The 21,355-nt window shown below is 54.4% G+C and overlaps 3 protein-coding genes across 20 annotated transcripts in view; 2 read left to right on the forward strand and 1 right to left on the reverse strand.

Annotated features, from left to right (window-relative positions):
• Positions 1-6,563, forward strand: part of ARHGEF40 (Rho guanine nucleotide exchange factor 40) — an 18,909-nt gene extending 12,346 nt beyond the window's left edge. For 3 of the 9 annotated variants that reach the window (XM_044765269.2, XM_044765270.2, XM_044765272.2), the window contains exons 16-24: positions 21-107; positions 969-1,184; positions 1,900-2,070; positions 2,839-3,016; positions 3,769-3,873; positions 4,100-4,243; positions 4,745-4,875; positions 5,276-5,322; positions 5,449-5,969. In XM_044765269.2, the coding sequence (XP_044621204.2) occupies positions 21-107; positions 969-1,184; positions 1,900-2,070; positions 2,839-3,016; positions 3,769-3,873; positions 4,100-4,243; positions 4,745-4,875; positions 5,276-5,317 (1,074 nt within the window). In that variant the 3' untranslated portion in view covers positions 5,318-5,322; positions 5,449-5,969. Of the gene's footprint in view, positions 1-20; positions 108-968; positions 1,185-1,899; positions 2,071-2,838; positions 3,017-3,768; positions 3,874-4,099; positions 4,244-4,462; positions 4,690-4,744; positions 4,876-5,275; positions 5,323-5,448; positions 5,970-6,431 lie in introns of those variants that run through there. The other 6 variants (XM_070503949.1, XM_070503950.1, XM_044765268.2 and 3 more) reach the window with 5 other exon arrangements.
• ZNF219 (zinc finger protein 219) lies at positions 6,470-20,886 on the reverse strand. Of its 7 annotated transcripts, none has more exons than XM_014844454.3 (5): positions 20,678-20,886; positions 9,916-10,007; positions 8,236-9,640; positions 7,812-7,943; positions 6,470-7,545 (listed from the first exon to the last, which is right to left on the reverse strand). In XM_014844454.3, exons 2-5 carry the CDS (start codon positions 9,919-9,921, stop codon positions 6,941-6,943), a joined length of 2,148 nt encoding a protein of 715 aa, XP_014699940.2. In that variant the 5' UTR covers positions 9,922-10,007; positions 20,678-20,886; the 3' UTR covers positions 6,470-6,940. The 7 variants fall into 7 exon arrangements, with proteins under 7 accessions (XP_014699940.2, XP_070360055.1, XP_014699942.2 ...); XM_070503954.1 differs by having other exon boundaries at positions 20,718-20,874; XM_014844456.3 differs by lacking the exon at positions 20,678-20,886 and adding an exon at positions 15,187-15,374.
• TMEM253 (transmembrane protein 253) lies at positions 17,174-19,911 on the forward strand. Of its 4 annotated transcripts, none has more exons than XM_044765277.2 (7): positions 17,174-17,296; positions 17,417-17,555; positions 17,997-18,107; positions 18,196-18,252; positions 18,547-18,657; positions 18,779-18,925; positions 19,289-19,911. In XM_044765277.2, exons 2-7 carry the CDS (start codon positions 17,448-17,450, stop codon positions 19,367-19,369), a joined length of 615 nt encoding a protein of 204 aa, XP_044621212.1. In that variant the 5' UTR covers positions 17,174-17,296; positions 17,417-17,447; the 3' UTR covers positions 19,370-19,911. The 4 variants fall into 4 exon arrangements, with proteins under 4 accessions (XP_044621212.1, XP_070360079.1, XP_044621213.1 ...); XM_044765278.2 differs by having other exon boundaries at positions 17,189-17,296; positions 17,421-17,555; positions 19,289-19,898; XM_044765279.2 differs by having other exon boundaries at positions 17,198-17,296; positions 17,389-17,555; positions 19,289-19,898.
• Positions 20,887-21,355: the final 469 nt, after the last annotated feature.

A 21,355-nucleotide genomic window follows, 5' to 3' on the forward strand; every position in this document is an offset into this window, starting at 1 on the left:
CCTCTTCCCCACTGCCACAGGGGGACCAGTTCAGCCTTTACGCCCAGTATGTGAAGCACCGACACAAACTGGAGAATGGTCTGGCTGCACTCGGCCCCCCGACCAAGGTAACTTTTCTCCAACCCACATGAGAAGGGGAGGAGCCAGGAAGACCTAAAACCCAGCCAACCTCAAAAATCTTTCCTGGATATGCCCAGGAACATCGCCTACCAATAATCCCCCAGAATTGCTGAGGGTGGGACAAGCACTGGACTGGGAGCCAGGTGAGCCTGGGTTCTTACCTAGTCCACCTGAGGGCCTTTGGGCAAGATTCTTAAGTCTTCTCTGCCTCTGTTTCTACATCTAGTAAATGGGGGAAATATTCACTATATCTAACTCACAGAGTGCTCTGAAGATCAAAAGACCTCACATCAAAAGATGTAAAAGTGACTTCAAAAGTTAAAAGCCAGTGGGGCTGGCCCCGTGGCCGAGTGGTTAAGTTCGCGTGCTCCACTTCGGCAGCCCAGGGTTTCACCGGTTCGGATCCTGGGCACAGACCTAGCACCACTCATCAAGCCACGCTGAGGCAGCGGCCCACCTAGCAGAACCAGAAGGACTGACAACTAGAATATACAATTCTTATGGAGAGAAGAAGAAAAAAAGAAAAAGAAGATTGGTAACAGATGTTAGCACAGGTGCCAATCTTTAGGGAAAAAAAAGTCAAAAGCCAGAGACTATAAGGGATATTTGTATTCCTCTTCCATTCCTCTTCAAGATATAGAGGATGATTGAATCTCCTGCAGGCCTCTTACCTGCTTTCTTTCTAGAGGAAAGAAAGGGGAAAGTAAGGTTTTTCGCCTTACTTTTAGGTGTATCCGGGCTGGATCCACCCTTAGAAGCCTGAAGTACCACCCACCTTCCCGGCAGGGCTCATCCCCCACTGGCTCCAGCCCCTCCTCTTATCCCTGCCTGTCTCCTTCTCAACCTAGGGCTCCTCGGAGGGTGGCCCTCACCTGCCCCGGGCCCTGCAGCAGCCTCTGGAGCAGCTGGCCCGGTATGGGCGGCTTCTGGAGGAGCTCCTAAGGGAAGCTGGGCCTGAACTGAGTTCTGAGCGCCAGGCCCTTGGGGCCGCTGTGCAGCTGCTCCGGGAACAAGAGACTCATGGCAGAGACCTGCTGGCAGTGGAGGCAGTGCGTGGCTGTGAGGTAAGGCCATGGCTCCAGTCACTCCAGCTCAAACTGCCTAGCCCTGTGGCCTAAAGCATGGGCTGGTGACAAGAGAACTAGATACAAGGTTAGAGGGTCCCAGGCTATAATTTCTGACCAGCTGGATGGCCTTGGTCAAGTCAATGAACTTCACTGGGCCTCCGTTTCCTCATCTATAAATAAAGAAGCTATGTCCTGCCCAACATCTCATGATCCTACACATGCCTGTGCTTTCCTATTGCTTTCCTAATTCTTAGCTTTCCCTATCTATCCTGCACTTCCTCCTGCATCTCAACACTCAACACCTACCTTATTCTCCTCTACCTAGTCTCTTTCCAGCCCTGAGGTTCCAGAACACGTGGGAAACCTACCTCCTCAGGGATAGACCTCTTTCCCCTTTAATTCTTTGCTGATTCTCTTCCTGGGACAAAATGGTGCTTTGGTCTCCAACATGCAAAGGCTTCCCTGTGGGAGGCTGTAAACCCTACTGTGCAATGTACCTTCTGACTTCAGAGGCAGGGCTGTGCTGCTGGGCCAGGTGTGCTGGGCATGGTGACCAGTGGATGGATGCTAGGCCAAGGGCTTCCATGATTTCCTGACCCTGGCTGAGAACACAGTGCATTAGGCCCCTTGCCCTATACATCCCATTTTTACTTTCTGTAAAATATATACAAAGGGCTCCAGGGCCAATGACCTTTCCTTTTCCTTTCCCTAGACAGATCTGAAGGAGCAGGGACAGCTCCTACACCGGGACCCCTTCACCGTCATCTGTGGCCGAAAGAAGTGCCTTCGCCATGTCTTTCTTTTTGAGCATCTCCTCCTGTTCAGCAAGCTCAAGGGCTCTGAGGGGGGGTCCGAGACTTTTGTTTACAAGCAGTCCTTTAAGGTACAATGCCTGGAGTGAGAAGGGGGGCCGGGACAGGAAGTTGTGCTCTTCTTGAGAACACAGGATGTTCTAGAAATTCAACCCCAACCCAGGTTCAGAGTCTGCATCATCTAGAGCAGGATTTGGCCTATAATCAAGCATCAGGCTAGGGTGTTGGGATGATAGAAGTCCCTGTCATTGGTCTACCCCATGGAGTTTTCCTTGTCATTCATGCAGGAGACTCATGTGGCATTCCAAGCCAGAATGGAGGAGGACCTTTCCCATTAAGAACGCACATGCCTTTTGAGTTAGGAGTGGTTCCTGGGGGGTGAGGAGAAAGAACATTATATATATATAGCTTAACGTGATGGAACTGAAGAACCCAAGAGGACTGGTATCCAGATAAACATCAATAGCAACCTATAGTCCTAGATCAGGCAGTGTGGCATGATTCTAAGGGTTTCTAGACTTTGTCCCCCTATACTAGTTCCAGGTCTTCAGGGGGGAGTACAGTATAAAGAAAAAAGCCTAGGTTTGGAATAACAGACATGGGTTTGAACGCTCTTTCTCTAATAATCTGTGATAAACCCTTGGGCAAGCTGCTTCATGTCTCTGTAAATTATGGTTGTTAGGAAGACTAAATGTAGAGCAGTTGGCACATGGTAGGTGTTGAGCAAACATTTACTGAACATCTACCAGATGCCAGGCTAAGTGTAAGTGCTTTTCCATGTGGTACCATCTAGCCAGGACTCACTCGGTCTTTACCCACTCTCCTCTGCTCTTTCTCAGACTGCTGACATGGGGCTGACAGAAAACATTGGAGACAGTGGGCTCTGCTTCGAGTTGTGGTTTCGGCGGCGGCGTGCACGAGAGGCATACACTCTGCAGGCAGCCTCACCAGAGATTAAACTCAAGTGGACAAGTTCTATTGCCCAGTTGCTGTGGAGACAGGCAGCCCACAACAAGGGTACAGTGCAGAGCCGGGGGAGGGTGTGCTTGCAGTCAAGGTTATGACAGAATGATAGCTGGGGAGTGTGGAGACGCTTGGGAAAGCAAGGTATAGGGTGGAGAAAGAAGGACTTACAAGAAGATTCAAGATCTGACCTGAGAGAGATTGCTGAGGTAGAAATTAGTCAAAGGGGTACCAGCAGGAAAGAGGAAGCTGGCAAATTTCAAGGAAGCAAGAGCAAATGGCTGGGCAAGAGAGAGTGTGAGAGAGAGAGAGAAAGAGAGAGAGAGAGAGCTCACTGGACCTGGGTTCTGGAACTCACTTGCTGTATGAGCTGGACCAGTTTGTTTTGTTTTTAATCCTCTGAACCTCATTCCACACATCTGAAAAAGGGAGGTAATATCTACATCTTAGTGTGATAAGGAGGATTGAATAGAGTGATATGTGTGGAAACACTTACTATAAAGGTATGTAAAAACCTGAGTTTGCTGTTAGTGCCCGAGATAAAGGGAAGAAAGTGAGTATTAGAAGAGAAGCTGAGCGGCTGGGATGCCAAATGGGCAGGATGCAACATACAGGAGAGAAGAGACAGATGTCTGGGGAGGAAGTCAAAGACCACCATCACCATCCATGTCATGACAGTCAACACGAAGAGACATCAGAGGAAAGAGAGTTGGGGAGAAGCAGAAAGAAGAGTCCCCCGTGATGGTGCTAGGGCTGGAGCAGAGGAGGGGCAAAATGAGGTTGGTAACATAGTCTCTGTTCCCTAGAGCTCCGAGTACAGCAGATGGTATCCATGGGCATTGGGAATAAACCCTTCCTGGACATCAAAGCCCTTGGGGAGCGGACGCTGAGTGCCCTGCTCACTGGAAGAGGTGAGAGCCAGACTGCTGGGGGGTGGCCCCCAGAATTCAAGATCATGAGAGTGAGGGTACCGTAGGGAGGTGTGGTGAAAAGTGAGGAAGGGTAATGAGTGGATATGTCGTCCCAGAAACTGTGGGACTGACTGGGAGACCCTCTATGAGACTGAGGGTCATTTCAGGGAGCCAGGAGGGCTTTCCCACACCAGCACCCCACCCCCCCACTCCCCACTCTCTGCAGCCGCCCGCACCCGGGCCTCCGTGGCCGTGTCATCTTTTGAGCATGCCGGCCCCTCCCTTCCCGGCCTCTCGCCGGGAGCCTGCTCCCTGCCTGCCCGCGTCGAGGAGGAGGCCTGGGATCTGGACGTCAAGCAAATTTCCCTGGGTGAGGCACCTCTCAAGGGGTGGCTCCCAAAGCTGGGTCATGGTGGTGATGTTTAGGCTGCTTGCTGCTGAGCAATTTCTTTTCTAGCCAAGTAGCCCAGTTGCCATGACAACTATGTACAGCTTTCCCATTGCTAAAAGAGCCTTCCATCTGGTTGCTAGGATAATGCTTACAGCAGCCTGTTGCTAAGAAGCACTTCCTCTGTACCTCTCTCTCTAGCTCTCCTTGGGTTTCTATGGAAACTGCCTCAGCTTCCTGTTGTACCCTCCTGGTTCACCACGGCAATCCTTAGTTTCCTGTCGCTTCTTCCCTGGTTGCTCTAATGATGCTGCTGACAATTTCCTGCCTCTTGGTAGGGGGGTTCTCTTGCAACTGGATTGCTATGGTGACTCACAGCTTCCTGTTGCTATGGAGCTTTTTCTTCCCTGATGGAGCAGCTTGGTTGCTTAAGGTAATCTAGAGGGGTTCCATACCCTGCTCTCACCCTAGCTTCCCCTCTAGCCCCAGAAACACTTGACTCTTCTGGAGATGTGTCCCCAGGACCAAGAAACAGCCCCAGCCTGCAAACCCCCCACCCTGGGAGCAGCACTCCCACTCTGGCCAGTGGAGGGATCTTAGGGCTATCCCGGCAGGTAAGTCCCTGTACTAGGGCTGGGAAGGGGTGATTTCATCATCCACTTTCTCGGTGGGCTCTTCTGACCATTCAGCCCATGGGGGGCAGGGGGAACCAGTGAGCTCTCAGCAAGGCTACAAGTTGGCTATATTATCCAGTCTGCCTTTCTCCTCTCCCTCAGGCCTGGCTAAGAGGCGTCAAGGTCAGAAGTGAAAAGGAATCTTTAACAAGGAGCATAGTACAGGAGTGGATGGAAGGGGGAGAATACCAACAGCCTAGTTTGGATTTGGATTAAATCAGCAAAATTCAGGAACTTTAGGAGGAAAGAGAGGTGAAGTGACAAGCTTGGAAGAGAGAGGAAATATAGGGAAGAGGTCATTTCTTATCCTGTAAATTCACAGCAGTTTCTCTCCCCTCAGAGTCATGCCCGAGCCCTGAGTGACCCCACCACGCCTCTGTGACCTGGGTGAGTCAGTACCCACTTTCCGCCACATCCAACACTCCTTCCCTCTTGCATGTACTGTCCTTCCTTCTCCCAGCTGAAGCTTCTTCCCTCTCCCAACCCACCTCCCTCTTCTTTCCTGGCTTCTAGAGAAGATCCAGAACTTGGCTACAGCTGCTCCTCTTAGTGCAGTTTGGGCTGGGATGGCAGTGGGACATAATGGAGGACTGGAAGAGCATTGAATTCCTTCCCTCTGCTTCCTGGACAGAGGAGGTCAAAGGACCAGCACGGTTCCCTGCTACCGCTATCTCTAGCTCTCCCCAGCCACGTGCCTTCCTGCCGGAACCAGAGTGGCCACACGGGCTTGCCTTCATCCCTGGGAGGTGGGGAAATTATCCCTCATTCAGTCCTTCCCCATCCTGGGCCACTACCTACTCGCAGGACACTGCCCTGTGTCAGACTGTGTTCTCCACCTATTCCCGGCCCCAACTCTCCCTGAGAAGACTCATCTCTGCCAGGTCAACTGTAGTTCCTGGTGACTCCATTCTGGGCTGTCACAGCAAACAGAGCTATGCAAACCATTAAAGGAGGGTGGGCGGGGAAGTGCAGACTTTATATATGTAATTACTGTTATTCTAATACTATTGTTATATTAAATGTATTTACTCACATTCTGTCTCTGAAGAGCAAGAGCAGCCCTCTGGGTTGAGATGATACTAACTCAAGCACTTCCCCTCACCCAACCCTTAACTAGACACAGAAAATAAGACCGAGGCTACAGGGAACTCTGCACCCCTTACCTGCCCAAAGCTGGGCCTGGGCCTAGGAAATTGTGCCTCTTCCACAGAGGCTCCTGGAGGCTCCATGCACCCTTTGAAGTGCCTCCTCTCATGCTGCACCCACTTCTGGAGGCTGAGCTGGTCATAGTCGAGCTGGGATCCAGCGAGCACACTCCAGCAGTTCAGACCACAGTGCTTGAGAATCCCCTAGGCTACTTGCTAAATGCTCATTCCTGGGCCCCACCCCAGAGCTACTGAAGCCGAAGCCTGGGGGTAAAGGCCAAGATTCCGCATTTCTTACCAAGCTCTTTGGAAATTACTAAGTGCCTGAAAAGGTGACTATTTCCTGGACAGAATGGCCCAAGGAAGAGGACAGGACATAGGCAGACAGACACAGTGCCCTGTGCCTCAAGACACCTGTTTATTGGGGACACAACTCTGCGACAGGGATGACAGGAATCGTACCAAAAATAGCGACGTCTACAGGGCCCCTGAAGGGGCTAGAAGGGTACAGTGCCCCCCACCCCCACCCATTGTACAAAAATAAACTCTCACGCCTATGGACCAGCAAAGACTGGCAGAGCGGCTCCTCAACAGGGACACAACTGTTCTCTGCCAGCCCTGGGACCCCGTTCTTTGATGCTCACCCCTGCCACTTCTAAGGCACTGTGACTCTCCCCTGGGCTGGGTGGGTACCGCCCGCCCACCCTCCTACACCCTCTGCCCCCTCCACCTCTGGTCCGCCTGGGGCTGGGATGTGGGTCCCATGCTGCCCCCTGCTGGCTGCTCTACCCAACTACCTCTAGCGCTCCCCCGCTCCGGCGGGGTAAGCTCACTAAACTAACCGCCCCTAAGAGAGCTCCCTACCGTTCTTGCCCCCCCAACCCCGCCTCGCCCGATCTCGACAGCCCGGGGGACTCCTCCCCTTCCTGCGAAGGACTGGGAGGGGTCTCTCCCGATGGTGCTCGGGCATAGGGCGGGGATGCGTTGGCCTGGGGAGGCCGGCGGCCCCGAGCCCGGCGGCTGTGGTGCACTTGCAGGTGCAAGGCCATGAGCTCGGGGGCTCCAGTGGCGAAGGGGCAGAAGAGGCATCGGTGGAGGGCACCCCCCGGCCCGGCCTCGCCTCCTGGGCCCGCCCGCAGGGACAGGTCCAGGGGTTCGGCCTCACCGCCTCGCCCGTTGCGCAGGGTCCTCCCGGGGCTGGCGGGCTTCCTACGGGACCCCGGCGCGGCACCGCTCGAAGGAGGCCGGGGGCTCGCCGCGCCCTCCACCCAGGTCGCAGGCTGCGGAGCCGGCTTGGCTCCTGACTGCTGGGCCGAACCCCGCTGGGAAGGGGGCGGCGGCTCTGGGGGCGGCCCAGGACCAGCCCCGCTCCTCTGCTCCCGGTGGTGGCGCTGCAGGTGATATTTGAGCGAGCCGGATTGGGTGCCCGCGTAGTCGCAGTGCGGACACTTGTAGGGGCGCTCGCCTGGAGAGAGGGGTTGCGATAGGGTCACAGAGTCACGATCACTGCCCGCCCCACCCGCGTTTCACTCCCACGTACAGACCTCCTCAGAGCAGGAAGAAACACTGCCCCTCCCAACCCGTCTGATTTAATAAAGCAGCGTTTCCCAACGATCTCATCTGGCCAATCTGAAGGCTGCCAAACGTCATCTCTACGGCGTTTCCCTTAGCCCTCTCACCTCTCTTCCTGCCCTCCAGTACCCTTCCCACCCCAGAGGCTGCCCCCCTCACCTGTGTGCACTCGTAGGTGCACTTTGAGGTGATGCGCTGAACGGAAAGATTTTCCGCAGAAGGGGCAATCCTTGCCGGTGGCCCCCCGGTTCCCTTCAGGCCGGGTCCCTCCAACTAACAGCCCATTCTCTTCTGCAATACACACGTTAAGGAAAGTCAGAGGGACCCTTTGCCCTAAACCTATCAGGGCCAAACGCCCCCACACTCCATAGGATTGCTTCCTCTCTGGGCCCAGGAGAATACAGTACGTCTGGGGGAACCCGAAGGGTTGGATTTGTGCCCTCAGAAAGTGGTAAAGCCTCTGGGGGTAGGGGGAAGCGAGAAATAAGACAGACCCTTTTTAAAAGGAGATAAGAGCGGAGTGGTGAAGTCAGAGAGGGCCCTGGATGCTGAAAACCTGGGAGAGAGGAACGTCCTTACGTACCCTGCGTCGCGGTGGACCTTGCCTGGGCCCCCGCGGCAGGCGCAGAGTGCGGCCCCTCGCCTGGGCGCGGGTGCAGTGAAGCCAGAGGGCCCAGTGCCCTGCTCCGAGCCCAGGACTCCTCCTCCGCCTCCACCACCTCCTCTTCCTCATCTGGCTCCTCGGCACGGTGCCGGCGAGCCCGGGCCGGGAGAGCAGAGGGCAGTGGGCGGAAGCCTCCGAAGCTGCGGCCAGCCCCAGGCTCAGCGCCCTCACCATTGGGCCGGGCCTCACCAGCTCGAAGGCTCAGGTAGCCCAGGAGGCTTGGGGGCTCACGGCGCTCAGCCGGGGTGGGCGCCGGGGCCAGGAGGAGTGCGGGGCCCAGTGGCTCATAGGCCAGCAGGCCCAGGTCAGGAGGCTGAGGGGCCCGGGCAGGCCCGGAACCAGGCCCTGGGGCACGCAGTGGGCCCAGCTTGCTGGCATGCACCTTCATGTGGTTCTTAAGGAACCAGGGCTCCTTGAAGCAGCGGCCACACACAGGACACGCATGATCGAAGGAGGCCTTGTGCTTGCGCATGTGGCCCTTGAGAAACCAGGACTGTGTAAAGCTCTGGCCACACACTTGACACCGGAACTCCGGAGGCGCAGGGGGCTCCTCGGGAGCGGCAGGAGCGGGGGCAGGGGTTGCCTCACGTTCAGGCTCCGCATCCGGCTCGGGCACCGATCTGGGTTCAGGCTGGGGTGGAGGCTGAGGCTGGGGTGCCGCCGAAGTGGCCGCCAGGGGGCGCTCAGGAGCTCCGTGGGCCGTCAGGCTGTGGTGCAGCAGCTCCTCCTCCTGGCTGGAGCCGAAACTGCACAGGCCGCATTTCCAGGGCCTGTGCAGGATGTGCAGGTGGCGTTCGCGTTCCGCCGCGGTGCGAAACTTGCCTTTGCAGAAGGGGCAACGGAAGGCGGACGACGAAGGAGCCTGGGGCCGCGCCAGGCTCTCAGTGGCAGAGGTGGCATGCACGCCCCCTGAGCTTCGGGCTCTCCCGAGTCGGGCCTCGCGCAGTAGCGCGCGCTCCTCCAACTCCAGCAACAGGCGCGCGGCGGGGCTACGCGGGCGCTCGGGCTGATGCGTGCGCAGGTGCGAGCGCAGCAGGGCCCGCTGGGCTGCGCGGTGGCCGCAGTGCGGGCACTGGAAGGCCTGGGCGCCCGGGTGCGCCCGCAGGTGCAAAGCCAGGATGGAGTTGAAGCGGAAACGCTTCCCGCATACAGGGCAGGGAAAGCGCCGTTCGCCTGTGCGACTCTCAGACCAGCCCACTGCTCCCATGCCTGGAGACCCGGCGCTCACGCCTGGCCCGTTGGAGTAGCGCTGCAGATCCAGTTCGCCGTCGAAGGCCGGCGGCGACGGCGCTAAGTGGCCGCCCGGAGCACGGGGACGTGAGCCCTGTGGAGAAACACGTGAGGAGAGCAAAGGATGGAGAAGGGAGAGCTGTGGTGGAAGCAAGGGCACAGAGGGCCGGAAGAACCCCAGGGAGGGTGAGTTGGGGCCTGAACCAAGAACACTGGATGCCCATCCCACTCACCTCGGGGAAGTTGGGGGATGAATGGGAATTGAGCTGTTGGGACCACAGAGATAACTTCTAATAACGGGGGTCAGAGAGAGAGAGGTGAGGGGAGGGAGTACAGTTGTAGATACTTGCAGGCCAGAGCTTCACTCACCTCCATGGACCCCCTTCACATTCTTTGGTTCTGGGGAGTGCAGGGAAGAGGAAGAGGAAAAGCTGCTAGTGAAGGCAACAGGTGCTGCAGAGCTAAAGCAAGAGAGACAGATTTGGAGGAAAACATGAGCCCTAATTTTCAGCAGTGGAAAGAGTCACCCCCAACCCCAGACTCTTAGCACCTTGTATTCCTGAAACCTATCCCTTCTCCTTCCTTGCATCCTGAGACAGGAGGGGGCTACTGTCTTCAAAACGTGTACTCCTTGATTTGCCAAGCCCACAAGGCTCCCTGATAATCCAGAGTTCTTCCCCCAAATTATTCGTTTGAAATGCCTGGTCCAGAACAACCACCACGCCCCCCACCCCCACCAACCCCCCCACCCCGAGGGGTGGGGGAGACCATCATAGTATACCCCTCTCTCATTTAGGTTGCGATGTATAGTTTGATGAGCAAATGGGGTGGGCTTGCCTTGCTCCCCAGTTGTCCAAGTGAGACCAGTTGCTCTCAGACCCCTAACTGACCAGCCAGCCAAACATCATTCCAGGCTCCACTGTCCTTCCTTCTGCCCTTACCCTGTCTTTCTGTCTTTCCCCCTCATTCTCCCTCCCTCTGCCTGGATTCCTGATCCATTCATTTCCATTCATTACAGAGACTCATTCATGCATGGGAGAGAAACACCTCCCAGCAGCAGAGAGTCTGGAGACAGACAGAGGGGGAGGGGCATGAAGGGGGAGAGAGCCAGAGGGAGAGGGAATGAAGAGAGAGTTGGGGGAGGAGTGGAAGTTCAGGGGCGCTGCTGGCCTGGGGAAGGGGTTAAAAACTGCAAATACCAGATAGGATTCATCCCCATGTTTCAAACCTTGGAGCCTGCAGTTTGATGGGGCATCTCAGCCCCTTTGTCCAGGGCTGTTCCGAAGCAGGCTTTCCTCCTCTCTGCAGGGGAGAGGCTCCCTCACACAAGAGGAGGATTACACTGGCTCTGAGCTCAAGAGGCTGGAGTGAGGGACGGGGGGCGGGGCTGGGCCATCTGCACAGATAGGGGCTCAGCACATGCTCTGGGCAGGAAAGGGTTAAAATTCTCCAGGCTAAAATTCCCTGGGCCTGGGATGTGCAGAGCTCCAGTTCTGAGGAAGGAGAAGAGCACTGAGAGGAAGAGGATGGGGGGGGGGGGGTCGACTCTCCTGATGCTAAGCTGCAGAGGAGGTTAGCATTAGGACTTAGACGCAACCCCAGAATTAAGATTCATGGAAATAGGCCTAGGAGAATGACCAGAAGTCGTCCAGTCGACCTTCCTGCTTACATATAGAATTGTATCCATTCAAGGCTAGATGAACATGGGCCTAACCTATTTTTTTGCCTGAGATAGAAGGAATATTTGAGATGTAAAGAACTTCCTTACAATAGGCATTGTGAAACTGAAATGGGTTACTGAGAAAGTAAAGCATTACTTTGCTTAAGGATCTTTAATAGAAGAGAATTGGGCCAGGAGTCAGCCCTGCTTATCAGCAAAGAGAAAAGGCTCTGGAGGTCCAAGCCTTCTTTAATGTTTGACATTTAGTGGATGTGATAAGACTCCATGAAGGAGCAGGTACCTGTTACATGTGGAATCTGGGTTATGGGGATTTTATTAACAGGAGGTTAATTAACAAAGTGTCCTTGTCCAAGGGTCACTAAACATCCTCCACCACCACTTTTAACATTTGTATTTCTGTAGCTCCAAATTAGGGCATCCACTCTCATCTTCTAGATCCTCCAAATAAACCCCTTTGCTGGGCCCAAGAACCTAGCCAGGCTCTCTGAGTAGTGTCATGAAAGGTGAATTTGAGTAGGACTGAGAGGCGCAAGGCTACTGGGGCCCAGTCTGACCACTGATAGCCCTTCAACCTTCAGTAAATCACTTAACCTCCCAGTTTACTCATCTGTAAAATAAAGGGGTTGGACTAATTTATATTGACGGTGGCTTCCAGCTCAAAAGTTTTGTGGTTCTGAGTGAGAGGACTCTCTGGACCCCAGAGAAACGTGAAAACAAATGGTCATCCCTTCAGTACCATGGAGAGTGCAGTGGGCTACCAGAGGAGCCACTTTGGCCACCTCAGTACCATAGGCAGAGCTATGAAGTGCTAGAGGGGCCACGTTTGCCATTTTAGCACCACAGATAAGGCACTGAGAGAAGCTGGAGGATTTTTAAAAATTCCTATCTGGGAATCATAGAACAAAAAAAAAACAACAGTGGTACCACAGGGATTATTTTAGCCTTTTGGATGTCACTGAAAATAGATAGATGTAATAGAAAATAGATGTAACTAGAAGAATTTTAATTAGCTGTAAGGAGTGTCCTGACAGTTACAGTTTGTACATCCTGGAATGAGTTACTGAGGCATCATATTTGGGTCCATCACATTCTGTTGCTCTCCTGGGGATTCCCGGAACATCCTGGTGTACAGCCAATCTGGTATATTCAGAGGAAGCAGATGGTGGGGGAGGAAGGGGGAGGCTGGGAATACTGCATGGTCATAGCTGACTAACCTATGGGCACATACTCTGATTCCAAGAAGATTCTAGGGCCCCTAAAACTGCCTGTAGGATAGGAAGCAAAATACCTCATGGGAGGCTGACCTCATATCCAAGGCAAGTAGAGTAGGAATAGGGCAAATCTTTCTTCCCCAAAACAAAACAAAAATAAAAACGCTGTTTTGCACATAGCAGTTTCCAGGATGGAAATACAGTGCTATACAAGAAGGCCCAAATTGAAGCTGAATTCCCGAGCAGGGAAAGTTTCCCCTTTGATTTTGTTTTTTTGACTTGAGGGGGGCCTCAAATCAACAAAACCCACTGAGAGACCCTTCTAGGCCTAATCAAGATTTCCTGAATCATCTCCACACCAAACCATGCCCGATCCCATGAGTTTTTCTCAATAGGAGAAAACACTGACAGGGCCCAAGATCTATGAACTGGCCTGGAACCCAGGTCATGCATGTATTGCCTATGGGCAATAATCACAGAGTTTTCTACAGTCAGGCCCTAAACACCATCCACGAGACTTAGCCAGACAGTAGCACTGACCTACTTTCCACCCCAACTGGGAATCGGGGGCTATATTGCCCTTATTTGAGTTCTGTAGGGATGCAGGGCCAGGGGTAGGGATCAGAAATCTTTCCAAAGCAACAGGCCAATTACATTTAGGTGCTAGGAGAGCAGGTGGAGAAGAGGGTGGACGATCAAACCTTACTGAATACAGAAGGATGGAAGGGTTGGTGAGCAGACTCTTGGACAAAACAACAGCGACTGGTACATAAATGCATCTGTTGACTGGAGGACCACAAAGATTGTCCCTCAAGCCTTGTGGTTCAAAAGTTTTTAGGGTCAAAGTGTACGGGGTAAGGGTTCAGGACTTCTGAGCTATAGTTGTGACTAGGTTTTGTCTCTGGCCATCTCTGATATTTGTTGCTTTTCCCTCTGTTGAGAATCCTACACCTCCCAAGTCCACTAACAATTATGATGAACACTGCACTAGATGGGGTTAAAAGGAAAAGGAGCTTCTTAGGTGGTCTGGGGTCAAGACCACCTTTATTGCTCAGACATGCCAGCAGTTCACTTTTATGCTCTCTTCTCCATGGCCCTCTGAACCGCACTGCTCAGGTGGCCCCTCCAAACTGACTCCTCACCATAGCTTGCCCACCTTTTAGACTGAGTTCTTGGTAAAGCCTCCTTCCCTCCGTCCTCAGTGTCCTGAGTTGGGGGCATGGACCTCAGTCATGGACTTCCAAATGTACAGGAGGTGATAGGAAGGTACACCTGCTCACCTACTGCCACCCCACCATGGTGAATCTTATCCCAGAGGCATGTCCCAACTTGACCCCTCTTCTGAAAGTTCTAGAAGACCTGGATTTGGGGGAGGAGGCATGTGGCCAGCCCTAAGTCCCCTAAACTGGAGCTGACCCTAGAAAGGTGAAAGTCTTAGCACCCATATGAACCTCAGTCCTCAGATTAGGGGGGTGGGGTGGGGGGTGGTCAGGACAGCCTCTAGGAAAATCTCCCTCCCAGAAGTAGGTTGGCCAAGTAGGGCAGGACCTGTGGTCCTGCACAAGAGGTTCTTCCCGCAGCACCCCAGACCCCTCCCGGGGAAAATAAGCCAGAAGGATGATGGGGGGCAGGGTTGGGAGATTGGGAGGCCAGGGCTCAGCTACCCGGGCCGGGAGAACAAAAGCTGAGTTGCAGCCGCCTCCGCTGCTGCCGCCGGCCGAGCTCTTTGTGACACTTTGTTTGGGACGCAGAGAGGGAAGCACCCCCCATCCTCTCCCCTCCCCCACCCTCGCTCCCGGAGAGTTTGGGTTCCTTCCCCCTCCTCCATCAGCCCTACCTGGGCCGGGGGGCGCTCACCCACTCGGGCTCCCAGCTCGGCCGCCCCGCACCCCCAGGCCCCTCGCGCCCTGCCTTCGGGCCCCTACAAAGACGCCCACCGCCCCCCCCCCCCACGCTGGCCTTTCCCCTTTGGTGTCCGCTTTCCCGACTCCCCCACCTGGCCCCCCCCTCCCTCGAGGCCCCCCTAGCTCTCCAGGCTTCCCAGGCCGCCGCCCCCACCCCGCCCCCCCAGGAGCTCTGGGCGAAGTTTGCTTGGGGCCGAGCCGGCGCCCCTCCCCCGCCCCCGCCCCCTGCACCTGCTCCGAGCCGGGCGCGCGGAGCGGGCCCCCCCTCCGGGAGGGGGGGAGGGGGCCGGGGGCGGGGGCCGGGCGGCGGAGGGGGGGCCGGGAGTGGGGGGAGCGGCTACTCACGAGCCCCGGGCGGGCGGCGGCGGAGCGGGCGGCGGCGGCGGCGGCGGGCGGCGGGCCGGCGGCGCGGGCGTCAGCGTTACGTGGGGCCGGGGGAGATGCGCCGGGCCCCGGCCCCCCCGCCCCCGGCCCGGCCCCCGCCCCCTCCCCGGTCCCCCGCCCCCGGCCCTGGCCCGCATTGTGTGCGGCGGGAGGCGGCCCGGCCATTAGCATGCGGGGGGCGGCGCGGCGGGGCTGGGAGCCGCGCGGGAGCGGGAGCGGGGCTCTGGCTCCAGGGACAGGGAGCAGGGGACCCCGGGAGCCGCGAGAGGCGGCCGCCAGGGGCGGGGTGCGGGCAGTTTGGAGACGGGGGGCGCTGTCAGAGGGAGGGAGGGAGGGAGGGAGCGGGGGTGGGGCGCACAGACGATTCCAACAGGAGACTGGAAGAGATTTTGAAAGGTCATCTCGTCCTTCCCCCAGCCTCCAAGCAGGACTGCCCCTCCCACCCTAAACCCGGACATACCAGGGAAGGAGTTGGCTCTGGCGCTCTTTCTGCCCCAACATGCACAGACTCGGGAAGTTCTTCCTGGGGTTTTATCTCAAAGCCTCTCCCTTACAATTTCTGTCTCTCTTTTTGGGAGGAGGAGGGGCGATTATAGAGATAGTTAATGTCTGCCGTATAAGAAACATCATTAAAGTTACTCTTCGGTCCTTTCTGTTCTTGATAAACAACAATTCCTGCTCCTTCCTCTCGAATTCTATTTTCCATTCCTTAAGTCACTTTAACGGCTCTTCAATACAACAAATATTTACTGAGTGCTTACTAAGTACCAGGCACTATGCTCAGAGCTGTGGGGGATGAGCAGACGAGGGGGATGCAGTACCCTCCCTCGAGGAGATTGTAATCCAGACAGGGGCTACAAATTTGTGAGTAGTATATTCAGATTTAGTCAGTATTTACTGAATGCCTGTTCACATATTTAATAGTATATAATCCTTCCAATAACACTCTGAAACTAGTCTGCACTTACAGGTATGGAAAATGAGGCTAAAGAGTCTCTTTCCATTGGCCTACCAACTCGGAGATCCTCAGGGCAAGCCTAACATCTCACATTCTGTCAGGCCAGCACCACCAAATACAATTAAAGTACATGGGGATGGAAGAGGGAGTAGACACACAACAGTTCTCGGAGTCCCTTTAAATGTGATTCCCACTCACCAGGAAAGAAGATGGACACAATGCTCCGGTGAGTGTTGGCCCAGCACTGAGCAGGATAGAAGTGGCTTACAAAGAAAGCTACTTGCCTTCCAGGCCCCTGCCTCCTGGTACTAACTCCCAGGGGTCTTCTGGCTCAGTCTTCTTCTGTCATCAATAATAATAATGATAATAGCCACTAACATTTATTGAGCACTTTGCCAGGTGCTGGGCTGAGCTGATTCATATGCATTTTCTCTTTTAATATGTACTCAAGGCAACCCCTTGAGACTGGTATTATTAACTTCCCTTTAGAGATAAGGAAACAGAGTGATTAAGTAACTTGCCCAAGGTCACCCAGGTAGATCTGGGGTTTTAGCATAGTTCTGGTTGCCTGCAGGCCTCAGGCTCTACACCAAGATGGACCTTTCCTATTTTTGATCTTTAGAATATATATGTTCTTATTGTAGAAACAGATGTCCCCCGCTTAGCATCTGAATAAACCCTTTAGTATATGGGCATCAGGCACATCAGTATGACTTCATTAACACCACTAATTGTCATTAAGCACCCACCATGAGTCAACCCTTCACAGTCATATTATTAGCCCCCTTTTCATCACTCAGTTTGAACAAACTGAGGTTCAAATAGATAGAATAATGTATCCAAGGTCACACAGCTTGGAAAGTGGCAGAACTGCGATTCTGGTGCAGGTCTGCCTGGCTACAAGGCAACTTCTATCTCTCAAAAATATTAATTGTTGCAATAGTGTCCTTCCCAAGACTGGCCATTTGGGGGCCATCTTCTATACATGTCTAGCTGAGGGTTATCACTGAGTCAAAAGCAATCCCCACTATAAATAGGGCTCCCCATCCACTAGTCAGCGTCCCATCCAAAGTAAGTCCTTCAAGAAAGGAAGACGAGAAGAGAATTGTCCAGAAAGTGAGAGAAGGAAGCCAAGGGAATTAAACCTTGCCTGGTCTTGGGACAAAGCTGCAAGTGGTAATGACAGAGGACCAATCCAGACAGTAATATGGGATTTCCCTAGGGAACAGCAAGTAATTTGAGGAGGACACCGAAAAAAGAAGAAAGATTAAATGGAAATGGGGGGACATTGGGGCCCAGCGTGGTAGTGTCCATGGGGATGAGGTGAGTGATCAGAAGAGGGACCCATGATTGGCAGAGGTGGGGGCAACAAGAAACGGGAACAGAGTGAGGCAGGGCTGGGCATCTTGTAGAGTGAACTGAGGCTGGTGTCTACCCACAGCCACTCCTTGTATCCTTAGGCCCTCATGGGGACCTTTGCCCCACCACACCCCAGACCTGACAGCGTGTCTCTGCCAGGACAAGTTTGTTGTCTGCTCTGAGCTACCAGGCCCTGCCAGGAGCTCCAGGCCCAGCTGTGTCCCATCCCTTTGGAGTAGCTGCTTCAGACTAGGTAGGTGTGAGGCCCTGAGCTTCAGCTGGATATTGGAAGTGGGCCCAGGAGCAGCAAAAAGAGATGTTGCTGCATGTCCTGTCTCCTGATAGGTGCCATAAGGCATTTTTCTTGGCCTAGGAAGCACTGAGCTCCAGTGGTTGAGGGAACCATGGAGGAGAGAGCTGGTCAGCAAGAAGAGGAGAGACGCAGCCTTCGTCTGGAAAAGCTACAGCACTGGGCGAAGCATAGGCAGAGTGGGCACCTCCTGCTGCTGGCGGTGAGGCCAGGCTGCCCCACCCCAAGCTTCAGCACTTCCACTTGTAGCCCAATTCAATTCCATTCATGTTTAGTGAGCACTTAGCATGTGCCTGAAATTGTACTAGGCTCTGAGTGGGAGGAGGGTGGAGGAAGCATAAAATAAACAAGGCAAGACCCTTAATCTCCAAGTAGCTTCTATCACCTTGGGAAAACAAAGGTAAGTAAGGAAACTGTGACATGAGGCAGAAAAAATTAAATGATATCCTCTCCCTTCACTACCCTTAATTGATTACTTTCTGCAGAAAAAATTAAATGATATCCTCTCCCTTCACTACCCTTAATTGATTACTTTCTGCCACCATGCATTGCTCCCAATTTCTGATCTCTGGAAGAGGAGAGGTTGAGAGGGGGGAAAGGAATCCCTGACAGTTCCCCCAAATGCCCTGCATCTGGCCTCCAGGTGAGCCAGCTATGGCTGGCAGTGGCTGTGGTGCCCTTTGCTGTCTCAGTTGCTTGCCTGAACTCTGCTTGTCACATGGCCACAGCACTGCCGCTTGGGCCTGGAGCATTGGTAAGACCCACCACAAGGGAGGGTGGAAGGTCCTGGGGGCCCCTCCCTAATGGGGCCAGAGCTCACACTTGCCTTTCTCACCATTCAGGGACTCCTCACTGGGACTGTTACCCTTGAGCTGCGCAGAGCACCCCGCTTCTGGAAGGTGAGAGGGGAAGAGAATGCATTACTATTCTCCCACTGCCCAAAATGCACACACACACACACCCCCCCCTCAGCCCAGGAAGCGGCTCTCTAAGTGTTGACTAATCCTGTCAGCTCTCTGGCCCTCGCTGGCCTAAAAGATTGAGGAGGGAAAGCAAGAAAGTTGGAGGGCTGATGGCCCTGTTTGGAGGTGGAGGATTAGGAGCTGACTTCTGTTTTCAGCTAGGCTGCAGGTGGGGCTTGGGCTTCCAATGAGTCCCCTAGGCTGGGCAAGGCTGAACTGGCTCACTGGCAGGTACGGGCCATGATGATATTCAACACCTTCAATCTGATCTTGGGCTTCATAGCAGTGGTGGTCGAAGTGATGAAGACAGCCTTGGGGCCTGCCTCAACTGCCCCCTCCCAGGTACTGGTGAATAAAGGAGAAGGTGGGAGGATGAGGAGGCAAGAGAAGATGGAGAAGGAAAAGGGAATGGGCAAACAGATACTGGGTCCCCTGGAGCATCCTCAGCCCTGTCTACCTACAGCTGGCCGGCTTGCTGGTGCTGGAGCTTAGTGCTGAGGCCTTCACCCTAGGAGGAGTGCTGGTCTCAGCATACTCCCTATTCCTGTTAAGCCAGAGGAAGCCAGGATGCTGCAGGAGCCAGAGTCTCCACTACCAGGAGCTACAGGAGGTATTGAGGGCTGGGAGGAAAGTATGGAGTGGCTATCTATCATTTTATTTTTTCACTGGCTATCCTGGTCAGCGGCACTTAAGGGAAAACAAGGGAGCAGGGGGGAAAGGAAGGAGTCCTAGACTGAAACTGATCGGTTTTCTGGCTTTGGACATTTCTCTCCTAGTTGTGGCTAAGAAGGAACTGGGTAGCTAAATGGTTGGGGCTTGAAAGGTGGGAGAGCATTGGGAAGCTGCCTAAATATTGGAAGGGCTGTGGGAACACGAGAAGAAATGGGAGAGGAGGAGGAAGTTGCTTCTAACTGGGATTCCTCCTTTCTCATCCCTACAGTTTGCTCCCCTCACACCTCTGTCTGGTTTTTAGGGTCTCTCTGAGTTGGAGGAAGTTCCTGATTTGGAGAATGGTCCCAGAGTGGCCAGCACAGCAAACGGAACAAATGAGTGACCTGGCAAGAGGAAGCAGACAGGTGCTGCTCTCCTACCCTGCGGGAGCGTTCTCCAAACCCTCCTGCACCTCACCACACCGAACTCAGAAGCTAGAGGGGGTCCCTTGAGACCTACATGAAGTCCGGTGGAGTGCCTTCGATTTTCACTCAGACTAGGCCCCTTTCTAGACTCTAGACCGGAGTCTTCCCTCACCTCACCACCCTGCAAAGCTGCCTTCTTGCAGGGTATCCTTAAACCAACTTTCAGCTATACCCACTTCTTCCTTTCCATCCTTACACTCCTTCCTCACGGCTTCCCCATACAACTTCACATCTGCCTCATCTCACTATTTCTCTTCTTTCCATCTTTCACAATCCCATTCACTCCAAGCCTGGTTCTCCTACACACCTACTCTCTGAAATTAATTCATGGGTGCTTTAGTTCTCTCCCTTCCATTCAGTTGCTTTCTACTCTAAAGGAGACTACAAGTCCCAGGATGCCCCGCTGCCCCGTGGCCTGCTGGGAAATAAAGAGCCTTCCCTCCGCGGTGGGGGCGCTGTGCATCTGCTGAGTGACGCGAGGCGCTGGAAGTCGGGGCCTAGCCGAGAGTTTCCTCGGACGCGACCACTGGCCCCGCGTGCAGGGAGGAGCGGGGCGGGTTATTCTGCGTAGGGGCGCCGCCATCCCAACCACGGCAACTGAGACCTGACTGTGGATCAACACCTTTCCCTCTGGCAGCTTCGGAAACGGGCAGGGGCGGGGGGCTGGCCCTTGGCAGAGCTGGGGTTTCCCAGATGCTGTTGCCGCGCCCCCTCGCACAGTGCCCAGGTCCAAAGTCCTGAGACTTGGAGCGCGCGCGAGAAAGGGGTTGGCGATGATGAGTCAGAAACCCAGGGCCGTTCTCGTCCCCCTCCCCCGAGGCCTGGGCGCCTGAGGAAGACAGGCTCGTTGGGCAGACGAGTGGACCGGGCAGGAAGAGGGAGGGACGCGGCGGCCCGACCCAAGACTTTCCCGCCTCTTGCGAGCACGCGGGTGTAACAAGCCCGCCTTGCCGCCACCCTTTCTCTCCAAGGCGGGAGCGGGACTGCGCAGGCTCGGCCTCTCGGCAGCCCGCCGACCTTTGATCCCCGCTGCCGTCAGGTTGCTGAAGTCTGGTTGCGCTCAACCCCCACCGCTTATGACCTTTGCAAGTGTGCAAAGATGACAAGCTCAGGTGGGCTGGAGAAAAGCCCAGGAAAACTAGGAGACCCAGTAGCACCAGCCGGGCAACTTACTAGCCGCTGGAGAAACTAGAAATTGACCCAGCTGGAATACTAAGAGAACTCACCCCAAATTCACATAGTGCCCAGGACGGGTGTGCGACTCACACTCATTTTTGTTGCCACTTGAGAAGGCTTCTTTCCCTAGAGAATGCTGCTTCTCCGGGCTTACCCAAGCCCAAGCACCAGTGAGGAAAGAGCGCAGCCTGGCTGCCTTGCCCTGACATTGCAGTGGGGCCAGCGGCAGCTTCTTTCTGTTTGTGACACCTTGGGAGTGGTAATAGTCGCCCTATGACAAGGTTGTGTGAGAACTAGTGGGTGGGGACAGTTCTAGGATTAGGCTCTGGAATGGAGAAAACAAGATCTGGGCCTCCCCTGTCCCCTCCTCCTTCCAATCTAACCGCCTGCGTAATGGAGAGCTCAAGTGTGAAGGACTCAGAGAATAATTTTCCTCAAAGTCAGAAGGTGGTGGTAGATGAGGAAGCTGGGGGCAAAAAATCAACAATTTGCTCTCACTGACTTCCAGATAAGAGCAACAGCTTTTAGCGATATGATCAGAAGTCTAGGAGTTGCATCTAGTTCTTCGAGAAGTCAGTGACCATGCAAGTGAACCTTGTGTCAGACAGGTTCAGCTAGGCTATGTTATGTAACAGTGCCCAAATCTCAACGGCTTAAAATCACAAAAGCTTCTCTCTCACACTGCATGTCTACGATAGTCTGGCAGAGGGCTCTCATCATAAGTTATT

This window comes from Equus asinus, chromosome 2 (assembly GCF_041296235.1).
Source record: "Equus asinus isolate D_3611 breed Donkey chromosome 2, EquAss-T2T_v2, whole genome shotgun sequence".
In the NCBI taxonomy this organism is placed as follows: Eukaryota; Metazoa; Chordata; class Mammalia; order Perissodactyla; family Equidae; genus Equus; species Equus asinus.